At 33.4% G+C, this 18,015-nt stretch overlaps 1 protein-coding gene across 3 annotated transcripts; it reads left to right on the top strand.

Annotated features, from left to right (window-relative positions):
* Nucleotides 1-10,882: 10,882 nt before the first annotated feature.
* On the top strand, nucleotides 10,883-15,652 carry LOC105032725 (uncharacterized). Of its 3 annotated transcripts, XM_073258035.1 has the most exons (4): nucleotides 10,883-11,053; nucleotides 11,139-11,290; nucleotides 11,816-11,894; nucleotides 15,301-15,438. In XM_073258035.1, the coding sequence occupies exons 1-4, from the start codon at nucleotides 10,960-10,962 to the stop codon at nucleotides 15,333-15,335; spliced, it is 360 nt and encodes a 119-aa protein (XP_073114136.1). In that variant the 5' UTR covers nucleotides 10,883-10,959; the 3' UTR covers nucleotides 15,336-15,438. The 3 variants fall into 3 exon arrangements, with proteins under 3 accessions (XP_073114136.1, XP_010905553.1, XP_010905552.1); XM_010907251.4 differs by lacking the exon at nucleotides 11,816-11,894 and having other exon boundaries at nucleotides 10,889-11,053; nucleotides 15,340-15,652; XM_010907250.4 differs by lacking the exon at nucleotides 11,816-11,894 and having other exon boundaries at nucleotides 10,895-11,053; nucleotides 15,301-15,652.
* Nucleotides 15,653-18,015: the final 2,363 nt, after the last annotated feature.

Below are 18,015 nucleotides of genomic sequence, written 5' to 3'. Positions count from 1 at the left end.
CCCCAATTGATTTGAATGAAATCGGAGGTGACTTTCTTTGTGTAGTTGGCTTTTACCTTTCTTTTGTCTCTTGAATCTCTCTCGAGTGCCATAGATTAAATCAATCATCTTAGAATCATTCTTACCAAAAAAAAAAAATCATCTTGGAATCATTTGTGATTTGGATTTCTAAATGGAAAGTCTCATGAATCATTCTTACCAAAAAAAAAAATCATCTTGCAATCATTTGTGATTTGGATTTCTAAATGGAAAGTCTCTTGATTTTCGTCTCCATTTGGATTTCTAAATGGAAAGTCTCATGATTTTCGTCTCCATCTAGATATTATATCTAGATATCAATTTATGTCTACTATAGAAAAAAAGAGGCATTTACTGGCTCTTGCTTTGTCGATGCTAGGAGAAAGTATTGGTAATTGGCCGACTGCACCAAAACACTGTGATGCTATCTATTATATATAAGAATGATGCTAATAAATATCAATAAATAACTTAAAAAGTATCAGCTCCCACAATTTTTTCTGTAGTGTTCGATATCAACCCACCAAATGTATAAAATCTCAACCTTTTCATTTCTTTTGTCATGAACCAGAATTAATCATTTGTTGATGGAAATATGAACCAGTATTATTCGATATGTCCTTCACTTAATGTTGGTTGGTATCTTTTAGTATGTCGATTTTATTTTCACCATTTTAATGAATTTTTTTAGTTATTTTGTACCAAGGTCAATGTTTTTAAAGGATTCAGTTTTATTATTTTTTAATAATTTAATATCAATATCTCAGCTTTTTTATAGGTTGATCGATACCATGGATTATTCCATTTCTTTCCAAATTTTCTTGGCCTTCCATCTCCTTTTATTATAAATACTTTAGATGTTGGCTTATAGCAATGTCAATCAGTCACTAAGGATGCATTTGGTTACACTTTTTGATTTTTGATTTTTAATTTTTAAAAAGTATTTTTTATTTTTTTATTTTTGTTATTGAGTAAAAGTAAAAAAAATAAAAAGTATGTTTGATAACTATATTACTATAAAGCAAAAAATAATATTTAGGGACGGCAGGTGAAGAGCTCGACGAGAGAGAAAGATTCAGAAAGAGAGGGAGAAGGGGGTGGGGAGGTGAAGAGCTCGATGAGGGAGAGAGATTCGGACTCTTTACTTTTTAGTTTGGTATTTTAGATATGCGGAAGCAAAAAAAAAAAGTAGAAAAGTAAATTTTGAAAAGCAAAAATTTTTTGTTTTGCATATAAAGTAATTATTTTGATTTTTTTGATTTTTGCTTTTCATGGTATTATCAAATATTACTTTTTGATTTTTATTTTTTAAAAATCAAAAAATAAAAAAAATACTTTTGTAATGGCTAACCAAATGCACCCTAAGATAATTGAGAGGTCAAATTTCAAAACTTCGAGAATTCTGAAGATAAGACTTTTCTTTTGAAACTCTTGTATAGGAACATAAATTGATGTGAGCCCATCATTAAACGAAGTTAGCATCATAAAAATGCCCAATGACATTAAGGGTCTATTTAGAAATTTCTATACGATTGGGCTCAAAATCTTTGTAAATTGGGTTGTCTATTTAAGCATGGCTCTATATCGACTGGATACCAACAAACCCAAATCATGTAGGAAGACAAAAAAATAATAATCCTCCCATAGGTTCTTTTTCTTCTTTTAGCCCAAAAGCCGAAACCTAGGATGGGTTTAGATAAATTCTTAAAAAATACAAGTTAGATAGGCCTATAAGCCCAATTTCTATTGGATTTTTAGTTCAATCATGCAGAAATGTCTAATAGGCTCTAAGTCTCGGAGGAAGTTTTTGGATACAAGTTTAAAAGCAACCATACTAAGGCACGTAACAATGCTATATCTTTATATTATCACGTAACAATGCTGTATCTTTATATTATCCTAATCAGCAATAAATTTGCCTTATTATCTATTTACTTTTAACTTTCGACATCTCTTTAGATATTGAATTTCAAGGAAAGTGTGTCCATAATTGGGAAGAGAGATTTTTTCTTTTAAGAAGGCACTACAATAAAAAAAGTAATTTACGACGTAAAACAAACATCGTAAATACTAAATTTTTATTCGCTAATACTTATTTGCGATAGAAATTTCATCGTTAATATTTCATCGTAAAAAATAATATCATAAATATTTTTTATGATAGAAATTAAATTTTCATCGCTAATAATTAACTTTTATGATTAAAAATTTTCATCGCTAATAATTTAATAAATAAATTAAATATTTTTTAAAAATTAATAAAATAAACTATTTACGATAAATAATTTTTATCATAAATAATTTCATCATCAAAAAAATTTATTTACGATGAAAAAATTCAGTCACAAATAATTTTAAAAAAATTTAAATTTTAAAAAATAAATTATTTGTGATGGAAATAATCCGTTGCAAATAATTTTGTCATAAAAAATCATTATTTGTGATGAAAAAATTCGATCTCAAATAATTTTAAAAAGAATTTTTAAATTTTAAAAAATAAATTATTTACAATAGAACTAATTCATCACAAATAATTTCATCGCTAATTATTATATAATATTTTAAAAAAATTATAAATATATATTTTTTCAATTTATATTTTTTTATATTTTATATTTATAATCTATAAAATTAAAATAAAAAATACAGATAATAAACCCATAAATAATTAAATTTAATAATTTTATTATATTAAAATATAATTATTAAAAAAATAAATTTAATAATTATAAGAGATCCAAAATAAAAATAAAAAAAAATACAGAAATAAGTCACTAACTGTCAAGTATCGGTATCTAGAAAAGGGAAATGAGTGGAGGACGACGGACCGGCCTGCTGCTGCCTCACCACCTCTATCTGCGCCATCTGCTTCTTCATCTATCTCATCAGCTATCGATCCTCAGTAGCTTGCTGTCGATTCTTAGCAACCTGCCTATAGCTCCTTCAACCAGACATCGCAGGCAGAATGGATATCAGCCCTGGACGAGCGGAAGGATGGGGGAGCTCTGATCCCATGCCCTAATCTTCTAACATAACAAGATCTCGTACCAAATATTTAATCACAGATCTCGTCATCTGTGGGTGTGGTCGAGCCCTCAAGGGTAGGATAGGATCTAATCTCTATCATACGATCTTGAAAATTAAAATTATAGCTATTCTAAGTTTGTATTGAAAATCAAAATTCCAACCAAAAAAGTAGTTGAAAAAACTTACATAAATCTCCTGACTCCCCATCATCTACTCCTCTGACCATCATTGGTGGGTCCACTGATAGATTTCGATTCTACCAGGAAGCTCGCCACTCTCTATGTCTCTTTGTAATTTGAGAATAATTGATAAAAAAAATTTTAAATAGTTAAAGTGTTAAAACATGCTAAATAAAAATTGCTTACCATCTGCTCGATATGGCAAGCAAACGGCCTCGAACCCCCATAATGCACGACGGTCTATCTCGCCCGATTCATGGCATTTCAGACATATCGGTCCTGTACAATTAATAGCCAAATTAGGAAGTAACTAAATTTAAGAATAAATAATTTAATTATTAAATTTAAAAAAAAATTGGATGCTTAACCTGATATGTCGGGTCCTCATGCCTGTGGTATATGATAGCCCAGTCTTTGATACTAATACTGTCATATGGTTGCTATCGTGCTGCCTCGACCCCTGGATCCTACACTACAGCATACTAGTGGCAATGAATGCGATGCCGGTAATTCTTGAAATACAAGCATAAATGATCATCTACAGCTCGCTGTACGTAATTATGCTCAAAATTAACAATATCAAATATAATATGCCAATAATAAATATTATAATAATATAGTACTAATTAAATATTTTATTAAATATTATTTTACCTGTAAGTGGCTATAGAAGAACTCTCTCTAAGCTCATGTGACCTTTACTAATCGAAGAGCATCACAAGGACATAGCTGCAGCATATGATGCCCAGCTCAGTCCATCATGGCTCGCACCATCCCCTAATGGGTATGGTGTAGTCGGACAAAATCTGGATATAGAGACGCTATCTCTCGTGCTCACATCTCCAATGCTCCAAGGCGACATTCTTCGACGAACCTCATCATCGCTTTACCACCTGCAGAGAATGGCCTGAAATAACAATAAATAAATCATTAGTATAATAGATATCTATAAACCTAATAGATATAATTAAAATCAAATTTTATTATATAAAAAATATTAAAATACCATTCTAACCCACCTCTACAGTACTATCACTCGAACCCACCTCTACAGCACCCTCTGGCGGCTCCGATGGTGAAGCAATGAAAATGGGGGAAGGCTCAGCCTCAGTGGTAGGTTGAGAACTCGAACATGATCGTCTCCCTCCCGACGCCATACCTGCAATGCTTAAACCATGTATATAACTAACTTGACATATAAATAAATATAAGAATGAATAATGATAATAAGAAATATATAAATGCTAATGAACAGAATTGTATTGTATACCATTGTTGCAAGAGAAGATTCAATAAAGAATATAAATCTACTCATCAATATCCATATCCTTCTCAATTTATAGGTCCTTCTCCGAATCACAATAATCGACTAATGTATCATCTTCTATCTCATCATCATTTATGAACTGATCGCCGCCCTCTGAATTATCAAGATTAAATATAAAATCAGCTCCAACTTTATTGGACGGTAGATCAACCTTATTCAAAAGAGTTGTCATAAGTTCTTCGTCAACAAGGAGGTCAGTCAATATTTGTTCTGCCTCTTGAAAAGCTTTTTCTTCATGTAGTCTGAATTTTCATCCATCTCTAGTCAGATTGGTATGTCATATATACCTCTAGATATTATTCTTTGTACAATATGCCAATTACCTCAATACTTCGGATCCTTCAAATATATTATTTATTTCGCTTAAGTTGCTAATATATACGACTCATTCTGGTACCATGTTTGTGCAAAATTTATACTAGTAAAGTAACCCTATCTCTTTCAAAAATACATCATTTTTATTGTTGCCACAGCTTTGTTTTTTGTTTCATATCCACAGAAAATCCGACAATATCTCCCTATAATTCTCCAAGTACATGATATAGATGAATCATATTTTAACCACATCTAATGTATACCTCGAGAATAAAGAATACTATGATAATAATAAAAAATTGATGTATTTTTGAACTGCCCAAATGAGGCATTCAAGAGCCGTTCATAGAGTCTGTTTTGAAAATTCTATGACTGTTGAACGGGAGTCTAAGGTTACATCAATGCATGCATTAAATCACTACTATACATCTCTTTATGGAAATATAGAGATATAGCCAGATCCGACCCTAATCCCGACCTAGATCTGGATCAGATCTCGATCAAGATCTCAATCCAAATCAGATCTCAACCCGAATCTTGATCTAGATTCTGATCGGATCCAACCTGAATCATGACCTGAATCTGAACCGGATCTCGATCCGAATTTCAGATCGGATCCCAATCCGGATCTCGACCTCGATTCAATCCAGATTATATAATTTAGATCTGAATTAGATTCCAATCCAAATCTCGGACCAGACAATTTATATGCATTAAAAATTCACTAAAGGATTCAGCTAATCCTAGTTAAAACATTAAATCATAATCATAATAATTATATATATTAAATTATAAAAAAAATATGCATTAAATTATAACAGGCAAAAAATAATAAGCATTAAATTATAATAAGAAAAAATATTTTTTATTAATCAAATAATAAAATATTTGATTAATATTTTATTATTTTTTTTTTCTTTTTTCTCTCATTTCTCCCTTTCCTTCCTCCCTCCCTGTCCCGATCGACCTTCCTCCGTCGACAGTCGATCCGCACCCACCCCCCTCCGATGTACCACTCATGGCCTCGCCCTGCCCGTCGTGCCACCCCCTCAGCTCTCCGGCCCCTCAGACCCTGTGCCACCCTCGGCTGCCCACCCCCACCCCATGAAACCCCCTCTGCCCTCCGACCCCCAGCAACCCCCTCCGCCCTTTAGCTACCCAGCCCCACGGTCCCCCATGCCACCATCCCCCCAACCCCACGGCACCCGAACCTCTTCCTAGCCACCACCGTCCCCCCAACCCCCACTGCCATCCCTCCAACCCCCAATTTTTGTGCCTGCACCCCATCATCGTCGGATGGACCCCCACGACCCACCCCCTCCCTCCTCCCCGCACCGACGAAACCCATGGCCCCCCCACCCCACCCCCACTGGCGTTGCTCCTTCACAACCCATGGCCCCCGCTTCCCCATGGTCGAACCCCCTCCCCCACACTAGTGGCCTCGTGCTCCGGCGGCCACTGACATGTGCCGGTGGGGGCGTCGGATGTTGCTCGCTAATGGCCCGATCAATCAAAAAAAAAGGCCAGTGGCAGGTGAAAAATGATGGTGGATCTTACCTGAGGGGAAGCAGAGTCGCTGGTGAAGGCAGGTGGAAACGATGGTGGAGCTCGGGAAAGTGACGGCAGAGCTGACCAATGGAAACTCGAGAGTGGGGGAAGCAGGAGGAAACACAGGAACCCAAAACACGCATAGACAGAAGTGACAGAAAAACCCCACCATCAGATATTTATTGGACTTTTAGCGGATGCAAATTATTTTCTATCGCTAATAATCATTTATTTGTGATGAAATATAAATTTTTATTGCTAATAATTCTAGCCAAAAAAATAAATTTTTTTCTCTAAAATTTCTCTTTAAAAAATTAATAAAAAATTTGAAAAACTTATTTATGATGAAATTTTAATTTGCATCGCTAATAATTATTATTAGCGATGGAAAGGTTTATTCCATCGCTAATAATTCTTACTAAAAAATATTTTTTTCTCTCTATTTAAAAAAATTAATAAAAAAATTTTAAAAATTATTTATGATGAAAAATAATTTAAGTATTTTATGACTAATTTTTTGGTCATAAATTTTTTTATATTTTACAATCAAAAAATCGATCATAAATATATTTTATAATTGAATATATTTTTTTCTTATTTTTCTCTAAATATGATATAATTTTAAAATTTAAAGTCCATCTTCACCATTCATTATATAAATAATTATCATTAGAATTTTATCACAAAAGACCATCTCGATCCTTACGTTCTAGCTATATCGATCAATAAAATTTGATTTTGACGGTCGCAAACAATCGTATGATGATCTGATAGATAGAGACCACTGATGGGTCTGAAAATTTGTAATGATGATCTTGATGATATTTATAGTATACTATCAGAATTTTACTTTAATTGGATATCATTATCATGATCAATATAGTATGAGATGATTTGGACGGTTAAATAAAAAATGAGTGATCAAAAGGCCAAACAATGTCCGACTATAAGGTAATTTTTTTAGATAAATAATTTTTGCTACTACTTTGATCATTTATACAGTGATGATTATAAAATTCAAACCACGCATATATAAATCATCCAAAACTATATATCTCTTGATACACATTCTTAAAGTCCTTAAGCAATTGTATTTATGCCTTTATAAGATCTACTTAATGTGGATGGTTTATATGTACGAGATTTGAATTTTACGATTATCACCATATAGATGATTAAAGTAGTAGCAACGATCATTTATCCAAAAAATTACTTTATAATCGGACGTCGTTTGGCCTTTTGATCACTCACTTTTCATTTAATGATCCAAATCATTCCATACCAAATTAACCATAATAATGATGTCTGATTGAAATAAAATTTTTATAATATGTTATAAATATTATTAAGATCATCGTTATAAATTTTTAGACTCATCGATAGTCTCTATCTATCAGATCATCATACGATCGTTTGTAACCATCGAAATCAAATTTTATTGGTTGATATAGCTACGGCTATTAGATTGAAGTGATCTTTTGTGACGATACTCCAATGATAATTATTTAGATAATGAATGATGAAGATAAATTTTAAATTTTAAAATTATATCATATGCAGAGAAAAATAGAAAAAAATTATATTCAGTTGCAAAATATATTTGTGATCGATTTTTTAGTAGTAAAATATATAAAAATTTATGATCAAAAAATTGATCATAAAATATTTAAATTATTTTTCATCATAAATAATTTTTTTGAATCTTTTTTTAATTCCTTTTAGAGAGAAATTTTTTTAAAAAAAATTTATTTTTTAGTGAAAAATATTAGCGATGGAATAACTTTTTTTGTTGCTAATAATAATTATTAGCGATGTAAATTAAAATTTTATCATAAATAATTTTTTTAAATATTTTATTGATTTTATTTAAAGAGATAAATTTTAGAGGGAAAAAAATTTTGATGGAAATTATTAAAGTATGTACGATGACCGACAATTTTTTTCAAAAAAGCATGTACGATGAAAAAATAATAAAGTATGTATGATGAAAAAATAATTTCATCGATATTTATGATGAAAATTTTTCATCACAAATAAGCTAGCATTTATTTATTTTTAAAAATTTTTATTTTTATTGATTATTTATGATGAAAATTTTGTATCAAAAAAAATAAATTATTTATGATGTAAATTTAATTTTCATCATAAATATTTATTATTTACAATAAAATTATTTTATCATAAATATTTATTATTTGTAATAAAAATTTTTCATCATAAATGATTATTTTTATAGATTATTTGCAATGAAAAATTTGCATTATAAATAATCAATATTTACGATGAAAATTAAATTTATATCATAAATAATTATTATTTATGATGTAAATATTTTATCATAAATAATCTAAAATTTATTTAGTTTTAAAAATTTTAATTTTTTGTCAATTATTTATGACGAAATCGTTTCATCGTAAATAATAGATTATTTATGATAAAAATTATTTTTATATCATAAATACTTTATTATTTATGGTGTAAATGTTTCATCATAAATAATTTGATATTTATTTATTTTTAAAAATTTTTATTTTTCTTTTATTATTTATGATTTAAAATTTTCATCATAAATAATATAGTTTTTGCGATGCAACTCTTATTTCTATCATAAATACTTAATTATTTATGATGAAATTCTCGTTATATCGTAAATAATTTATTATTTACGACAGAAATAGTATTTCATCACAAATACCTTTATTTATGATGAAAATATTTATATCGTCAATAATTTTATCGTAAATTTTTTTTTTTTATAGTAAAGATGTATAAGAAGTCTTCTTCTTTGTCTAAAATCTACTTAGCTTATACTAATCAAGGATATATGTATCAGTTTGTAGTTTAGATCACCGTCTAGAGTTGACATTGGTCAATGTTTGCAGCACCAAACACATTGATCGATTTTTGTGACAAAACATGAAACATCGATTGGTTTTATCATCAAAAAAGAATTGTGACAACAAAGAAGAGATAACGCCTTAATTGCCAAAATCAAGAGAGGATGCGGCTAGTTTGCGAAGAAGCAAATATTCCTGAAGTAGTTTTAGTACAAACTTCAAAAATGGTTGTAATTCAAGAAAATATTCTAAAGTAGATGTTCTTCCGGCTGCTAAACCGTGAAAGTTGCAAAATAGTGAGTCTGGAGATGTACATGTAAATAGTATTTTTTGGTAATGAATAAGGCATGTTGAAGGGACAAGTCATTTTTTGAGGGATATATATATATATATATATATATATATATATATATATATATATATATATATATATATATATATATATATATATATATATATATATATATATATATATATATATATATTCTCATATTTTGAGCAAATAATACATATCCCTTCTTGACACTTCAATCTTATTTTTACTGCATGATGATATTATTCTAGTCTTAAAATTCTAGTGCTTAAAAGATCGTATGATGATACCAACGATGTCTATACAACACATATGTTACTAGTTATGAATGTATAAATGATAATAATTTGCCTATATATTTTGGTATGTTATTATCTGGTCAAATAATCTAAGAGACAAATTTGTTTACGGCACTTAGTTCTCATCCATATTGCCCTTGAAGAAGATGTGTGCTCATTTGTGCTTTATATGATGCCCAAATGTGCCTTCCAATGTAATATGATAGGTTTACTTCAGAAAGAAAAAAAAAAAAGAGAAAGAAAAAGAGAAAAATTACTTTAGAAAAACATGATATGATAGGTTTGTGTGGAAAGACAATGTTGATTAGGTGCTGGTAATCTGGGTTCAAGTCCTGCATTTACTCGAATTTATGATAATTTTCATGACACTCCTCTCGTAGATGAATACGGACTTACGTATTACTAGTAATAGCAAATTGGAATAGATCAAAAATAAATCAATTTCATAGATATTTGGGCTGGAGTCTAGCTTGCCTGTTTTTTTTTTCTCAAAAAAAAAAAAGAAAAGGTCCTCCTTTTTTTCGGAGTTTTGAGATTTAGATCCCCTCCATACTTTCTTGTTATGTTTCTCTTTGAATTTCTTCTAGTCTTGCTCTGGTTTATTTATTTACTTTTTAGTTTCTTTTTACATATCTTTCGGTCATTTTTTAAATGGAAGCAATTAGGCATAGACTAATCTTTTCTTTTTTTGAGGGAAAAAAAGAAAAGAAAAGATTAACCCTCGAGACATGGAAAGGCCAAAATCCCACCCAATTCATGCATACCGCTTAACTGGGTGCACTTCCCTATGCCAGTGACCCATCCAACCCAAAGGCGTAGGACATTAGTCCCCATGGAAATACTAATAGGTACAATATTTCTTTTTCTTTCAATCATACCCATCTGATCAATATCAGATGTCTACAATGGACCATAAATTCTTCCCAACCACCAACCAGATTTCAGGTGCTACACAATATTGTGGTAAAATAGACTCAAACCACTGCAACTTTATCCATATCCTCTCTGGACTTCTGAAACGAAATCTATCCACACGTCTCTTCCTCTAAAAGCTCTTCCAAACCTCATACAACTCCCCACATAACTTCACTGAACTATGCTCGTTCTCAGACCATGCAAACACTACCTCCAAATGCCTCCACTGCTCAACTCTTCAAGCTTTCTGAGACCAATTCCATCTTTCTATCAAGGTATTGCCCTCCAACACCAAATGCTTCTCTAAGCACTTCATTGTTCACATTCTCTCCTATCTGTTAAATATCTTGATTTATTCAGGAAAGAAGGTTAAGAGCAGGAAGCTTGTGGTGAAGGGCTGCCAAGGAGAGGAAAAGAAGAGCCAGAAGAGAAGCTTTCTCAGCCTAGAGGAAGCTGGCCTGGTTGAGATCTCTGGCCTTAGCACTCACGAGCGCTTCTTATGTCGATTAACGGTGGGCAACAAGAAGCTTGAACTTCTTATTTATTCCTTTATCCTTGTCAATTGAGCATTTGAAACCTATGTGGGATTGAGATAATTATGACAACCTTGTGGTAATACGCATGGTAATGAGTCGAGTTATTTGCAGTTGGGCAAGGCCAAATTTATATATAATTGATATGGAACCTGGTAGCTTGAATAATGGAAATTTTATTAGATAAAAAGTTGAGAAGTTATAGTTAAAGAGCTTCATTATTGCCTGTTAGTGGGGACTCACTTTTTTGACTGTATGGTCATATTTGTTACCAACTTGAATGTCGAGGGTACTTGAGGATATTTTCATCGAAGCCATCATCAATTGGAATTTTTTGATATAACATTATCAATTGGAAGTAGGTATTCTAAAAATTTTAAATTCTTTCTTTTGTTTTTTGTTTTGAGAAAACTGAACTTTGTAAACTTAAGTAGCAAGCAAGCACTGCAAATATGAGCATATTCTGTAATGAACCATAATGCTTCTAGATAGCATTTCTAATAGGATTCTTCCCATCGAGGAGAGGACACTGTTATAGTCTGGCAAGCGTGCAATGGATACACATACAATGGAAACTTCAGAGGTAATCCTAAGTACGATGCAACCTTCATTATTATTTATTAAGCTGGCACACAACCTTAATCGGCTTGTTTAAAGTACAACAGTGTGTTGAGTACGGATTCTCCAGCTCTTGGCACTTTGTAGGTCTCACACGGGTCCTGTTGAGAATTGCATGTGAGATCTAGTTCCATATGAAACAATTAATGGGAGGTGAAAGAGCTAATATTAATAGTTAGGCTCAAAATTTAATGGTCTAAGCTTTTAGTTGAATTAGATTCTAACTTGTACATGAACGCCTTCTCCTGGTTGAATTAGATTCTACTTTTGTAGGGTTTTAGCGAAATACAGCTTTTGGAGAGCTGGAATATGCTGTGGTGAAGTGTCCTAAAGAGTGAACTCTTTGAGCTCGAGCGATAATATATGGTGCACTTGAAAGGGTAATTGGGTACGGGGCTCCACATGAGAGTAGTGGATTGAAAGAGAGAGAGAGAGAGAGTTAAGATCAGCTCATGTGTGAAGGTGGAGAACATTGAGGATCATGTGCGAGAGTTAGTCTCCCATAAAATAATTAGTAGGAAATAAAGGGATTTAGATTAATGTTTAAGCTTAAAACTTAATGGTTTATACTTTTAAGTTGAATTGGATTCATATTTATATATCAAGACCTTTCTAGTTGGACTTGAACTGTCCATTTTACCTTGATGGTGGTTTTAAAACTAATGGTTGACAATCTTGAACAACTCTTGTGACTGCAAAGGTGTTAGAATTGCTTATTCTTAATAATGTTTGGCTTGCTACAGCCAAATTATGGTGGTCACAGTGTGCCAAATGGGTATGACAAGTGGATTTGGAGAAGCAAAGTGCTATATGTGAGCACAGGCTCAAATATGATTCTCGCAGAAGAGTAAACTCTTGTAAGGGTGCGATGAAACATGGCTTTTGCAAAGCGGGTGGCCTTTAGCTTTGAATACATTATGGTGAAATGTGGCTTTTGGAAAGTGGATGTTAACACACTAGGATAAAGTATGACTCTTAGAGAGTAGACTATTAGGCTGGAGTAATAACATGGTGCACTCAAAAAACTAATTATGTGTGAAACTTCGTGGCAGAGTGGTGGATGAGACATGATGGGTGATAAATTTGGCTCACACATAAAGAGGGACAAAGTTAAGGATCGCATATGAGATTTAGCCTCATACAGAATAATAGTGGGAAGCAAAAGGATTAATATTGATGATTGGGCTCAAAATTTAATGGTTTAGATTTTCAAGTTGAATTAGATTCTAACTCATGTGTTAAAGTTTTTTTTGAGACCGCAGATTTTCTGTTTTGCACTGCACGGTGTGGTGCACAGCGCACGTAGCCACGCACACAAAGGGCAGTGCGATGCACGCCGCACACAGTATGTATGGTACGGTGCATCGCATGCACAATAGAGGATCCACGGCCCTTTTTGGTTGGATTCAAATTTTCTGTTTCTTCCCAATAGTTCCTCATTTCGCAGAACCATTTTATGATGTTTTCTATCTTTTTTTCAAAAAGAGAAAAACAATGCTTAAAACAATAGCTCATTATTCGGCAAGGAGAATAGACCCAACTTATGTGTGGAATGCTTCTTAATATTTTTACTTTTTGCCTCTTACTTGGTCTCATTCAAGTGTCTCGGGCTTTAAAAAACTACATTCACCTGAGCACAATATGGTGGTGGGTATTAAATATGCACCAATTAACACCTCCTTAGAGAGTAGACTATTAGGTTGGAGTAATAACATGGTGCACTCAAAAAACTAAGTATGTATGAAACTTCATGGCAGAGTGGTGGATGAGACATGATGGGTGATAAATTTAGCTCACACATTAAGAGGGACAAAGTTAAGGATTGCATATGAGATTTAGTCTCACATGGAATAATTAGTGGGAAGTGAAAGGATTAATATTGATGATTGGGCTCAAAATTTAATAGTTTAAGTTTTCAAGTTGAATTGGATTCTAACTCATGTGTTAAGGTTTTTTTGGGAGTGCAGATCCTCTGCTGTGCACCGCATGATGCGGTGCACAGTGCGCATGGCCATGCACGCAATGGGCTGTGCGATGCACACCGCACGTGGCGCATATGGTGCAGTGCATAGCATGCATAGTAGAGGAACCGCAGCTCTTCTTTGATTGGATTCAAATTTTCTGTTTCTTCTCAATAGGTCCTACCATTTCACAGAACCATTTTATGATGTTTTCTATCTTTTTTTCAAAAAGAGAAAAACAATGCTTAAAACAATAGCTCATTATTTGGCAAGGAGAATAGACCCACCTTATGTGTGGAATCCTTCTCAATATTTTTACTTTTTGCCTCTTACTTGGTCTCATTCAAGTGTCTCGGGCTTTAAAAAACTACATTCACCTGATCACAATGTGGTGGTGAGTATGAAATATGCACCAATTAACACTAAATTCATCTGAAACACTTCTCACATGAATTTGTAACTTACCTTGGTTGACTTTGTTTATCCATAGCACATATCTATGAGATGTTCTATAGCTTACAAGAATTTATACAACAGGAAACAAGTTTAGATACCCAAGGGTATGAAGACTAGCCTACATATCTACTGCAAGATATGGAAAGGCAGAATTAGTACTGAGATTTATTTTAAGCGTCATTGGCAAGGAGGATTGGAGAGGAATGATGGGTTTGATTGGAATGATAAATAATTCTATAGGATTATTAGGTCAGCAATACGAAGCTGCAAGTACCTGGTCATTCCAACCATAAAGAAGCAGTCAAATTTGGGAACGGTCATTTCCTTTTTATAAACAAACACTAGTTTCGCTACAGGCAGGAAAGCATTTGCTAATGTGGACCAAATTAGCAATTTTCTAACCAAATTAGCAATGGTGACTTTAGTGTAAGGTGCTACCATCCTAAGTACCAAATCTAAGGTGGAGTCTTTTAATTTGACGTCAAAATTGGATTCCAAGTTGTCATCTGATGCATCGAATTATATGAGGGAACAATCAGTGAGACTTATAATAATAGCTTAGAAGGTGATGGTAGATGTGCATGGAAAAGAATGCAACATAACTTAAGGAACTCAATAGGTTGTGGTTCAATTTTGATAAATGCTGCATGGATATATGGAACTGGAAACTGATGGATCTGGGTGATTTAGTTAGCCATGTCCTGCAGTATAGTATGTGCTGTATTGTTGTTCTTCATCTAATTGTCATACTAAATGGTTTGAAGACTCACATATCAATTTATTTGATTGTTATATCACCATGTTAGTCTTAGCTTCTACTTAGTATAGCTTTATTCAAGCAGATGCTTAGCCGGTCAGCTTCAAAGCATTCGCATATTTTATATCAAAAAAAAAAAAAAAAAGAGCACTCCCATAATTCTCCATTTATCTCATAATTTATATCCAATGTTTCAGATATCATCATTGAATCTTTTGAGAGTAATATCTGAGCAGGAAGGGGTCCCCATTGAGGAGCTTAATGCTGGTCGAATTTGTGATTGGTATTTGAAAGATAAGCTCAAGAGAGAACAGGATGCCGAATCTGCAGTCCTCCAATGGGATGATTCTGACTTTTAATGTATGTAATTTATTTTCTCTCAAAAGTCCAAATGTCAGCAATTGGTTACTCAAATATATAATTAATGCAGGCGCTCGTAACAAAGAACAAAATGGAGTTATACATAACTCCCCAAACACTCTCATTTCTTTTGTTATTTCATTGTTCATCTTTAATAGCAAAAAGTGTTGTTGCTCCGATTGGTAAAAATTCGGATCATCTTTTGGAACGTGCCACTTGGCTGAATTGCAGTATAACTTTCCTTCCCATTACTTGGTCTTTCATTGAAAGATTCTAAACTCACTAGTACAGATTAGTTACTTCTTCTTTTAAAAGTTGAAAGAAAGTTAAATGCTTAGAAAGGTGGGTTTCTTTTTTTTGGGTGTCGGATTGTACTTGTCAACTCAATTTTATCTTCTATTCCCCTCTACCATATGTCTCTTTATAAGTTGCTTTCTTGGCTAATCAAAAAGATTGATTATATTAGAAGATCTTTTCTTCGGAAAAGAAATGATAGTGCTGGAGATCTTTCATGCAAGGTTAATTGGGTAAAGGTGCATCTTGCTAAAGAAGAATATAGATTAGGTGTTAAAGATCTTTATCAATTTAGTAATACCTTATAAGCCAAGTGGGAGAGAACATTACTTAAAACTAGTCATGAGCCTTAAAAACACCTTATCAATTACTTCTACCTTTAAAAAGTTACCTGCCATTTGGAAGCTTAAACATACATGTTCTAGTATTTGGAAAGATATTATCTATAGCCTACCATCTTTTTTGGAATAGCGTTAGGTTTATTGTTGGTAATAGATTAAATGTGCTCTTTTGGAAAGATATTTGGATTCTGGAGATCCTCCACTATACAACCTTTTGAACCTGTTTCAAGCTTATTGCCTAAAATTTGGAGCCATGGCAAAATCTTATTTTAGAAGGACCCACTCATGGAATTTCAGAGTCCATTTTCATTTATCCCCAGTTATTCTAGCTGAAATATTTCTTCTTAAAGATTCTTTAAATAATTTTATTTTGAAAATAGCTTTGATAACATCCATTGGCAATTGGCTACTTTAAGTAACTTCACTACTTCCTCTCTCTATCAATTCATTAATATTAGAGGCATCAAATGGAAACTTGCCAATTATCTATGAAAATTCAAAATGTCCTTAAAAGACATCAAATGGAAACTTGCCAATTATCTATGAAAATTCAAAATGTCCTCAAAAGTTAAGTGTTGAATTCAGCTTGGTCTTCTTAATCATAGTTATTAAACCTGGCTCGGGTCTTGACCTGGACAAAGCATCGGGTCATTGGGTCAGCGGTCCAATCGTCGGATCAATGGTTGAACCGGCGGGTCGAGCGGAGGAGGAGGAGGAGGAAGAGAGAGGAGGAGGCAGAGGAGGAAAGGGGCCGAGCAGAGGAGGAGAAGGTAGAGGGAGGAGGTCGCAGATAGAGGAGGAAGAGGAGGCGGAGAGGCCGATCCCGAGTCCTATTCATCGGAGAAGGAGGCGGAGGGGGGAGGGGGTCGAGGAGGAGAGGGAGGTTTCGAATGGCAGAGAAGAAGGTGGAGGAGGGAAGGGGGTCGAGTGGAGGAGGAGATGGAGGGAGGCCGGAGGTCACGGATAGAGAAGGAGGAGGAGGTGGAGGGGCCGATCTCAGGCCCTATTCACCAAAGATTTGAAAAAAAAAAAAAAAAGTTAGCGGTGGTTACTCATCAGAGAAGAAGGCTCTGATCGTCCTTGTCGGCTTGTCCTCAATCCTTGCTACCACCGGTTGCTCGGTCCTCTTCCTTTACAACCGCCACCGCTGACTTGATCACCAAGGAAAAGGAAGACGGGGTCATCTTGAACTCGAAAAGTTGAAGGGAGTTGGGACAATGGACGAACAATAAAATTCTAAATCGTTCAGAGCTCAACTGGGTTACACAGGGTCAAGCAGTTCGCGGTCCAACCGGCCGGTTCACACGGGTTTGACTGGATTTTAAGTATAAATGGTTCAATGAGGTAACCAGCCCGATCCCATGATCAAATCATTGGATTTCTGGTCCAACCAGCCTGGCTGGGTTGGATTTAATAACAGTATTCTTAAAAAACTCAACAAGAGAAAATCTTCAAATCAAAAGTAGTGCCAACTTGAGGTTTGTCCTTTACTACTTCCCCTCTCTATCAATTCATTAATATTAGGGGCATCAAATGGAAACTTGCCAATTATCTTTGAAAATTCAAAATGTCTTTAAAAGTTAAGTGTTGAATTCAGCTTGATCTTCTTAATACACTCAACGAGAGAAAATCTTCAAGTCAAAATTAGTGCTAACTTGAGGTTTGTCCTTTGCATGATGACCCAATTAAATCTATTAAGCATATATTCATTGTGTACCACTTTGTTGCTATTTTATAAAATGTGTTCTATTTTTTCCTCTTAATACCCATTCTTATGCATGATCTTTAGGATCTTTACATTAAATGGAGATATCGCTTTTTCTCAAAAGACTTGCAATATATAATATTTATGCTAATTTCGGCCATTATTTGGTGTTGCTAGTAAGAAAGAAATGTCCAAATTTTTTTGGGAGCAAT

Source organism: Elaeis guineensis, chromosome 5 (genome assembly GCF_000442705.2).
Source record: "Elaeis guineensis isolate ETL-2024a chromosome 5, EG11, whole genome shotgun sequence".
NCBI classification, from domain to species: domain Eukaryota; kingdom Viridiplantae; phylum Streptophyta; class Magnoliopsida; order Arecales; family Arecaceae; genus Elaeis; species Elaeis guineensis.
Note: the sequence above shows the minus strand (reverse complement) of the source record. Positions and strands in the feature narration are given on the sequence as shown.

Bases quoted from the DNA above. Each gene is read 5' to 3' on its own strand.
- LOC105032725 (XM_010907250.4), top strand. From the start codon at position 10,960: ATGCTCGTTCTCAGACCATGCAAACACTACCTCCAAATGCCTCCACTG. The intron at 11,054-11,138 runs GTATTGCCCTCC...TGATTTATTCAG, and splicing joins AATTCCATCTTTCTATCAAG to GAAAGAAGGTTAAGAGCAGG. The intron at 11,291-15,300 runs GTGGGCAACAAG...CCAATGTTTCAG, and splicing joins GCTTCTTATGTCGATTAACG to ATATCATCATTGAATCTTTT.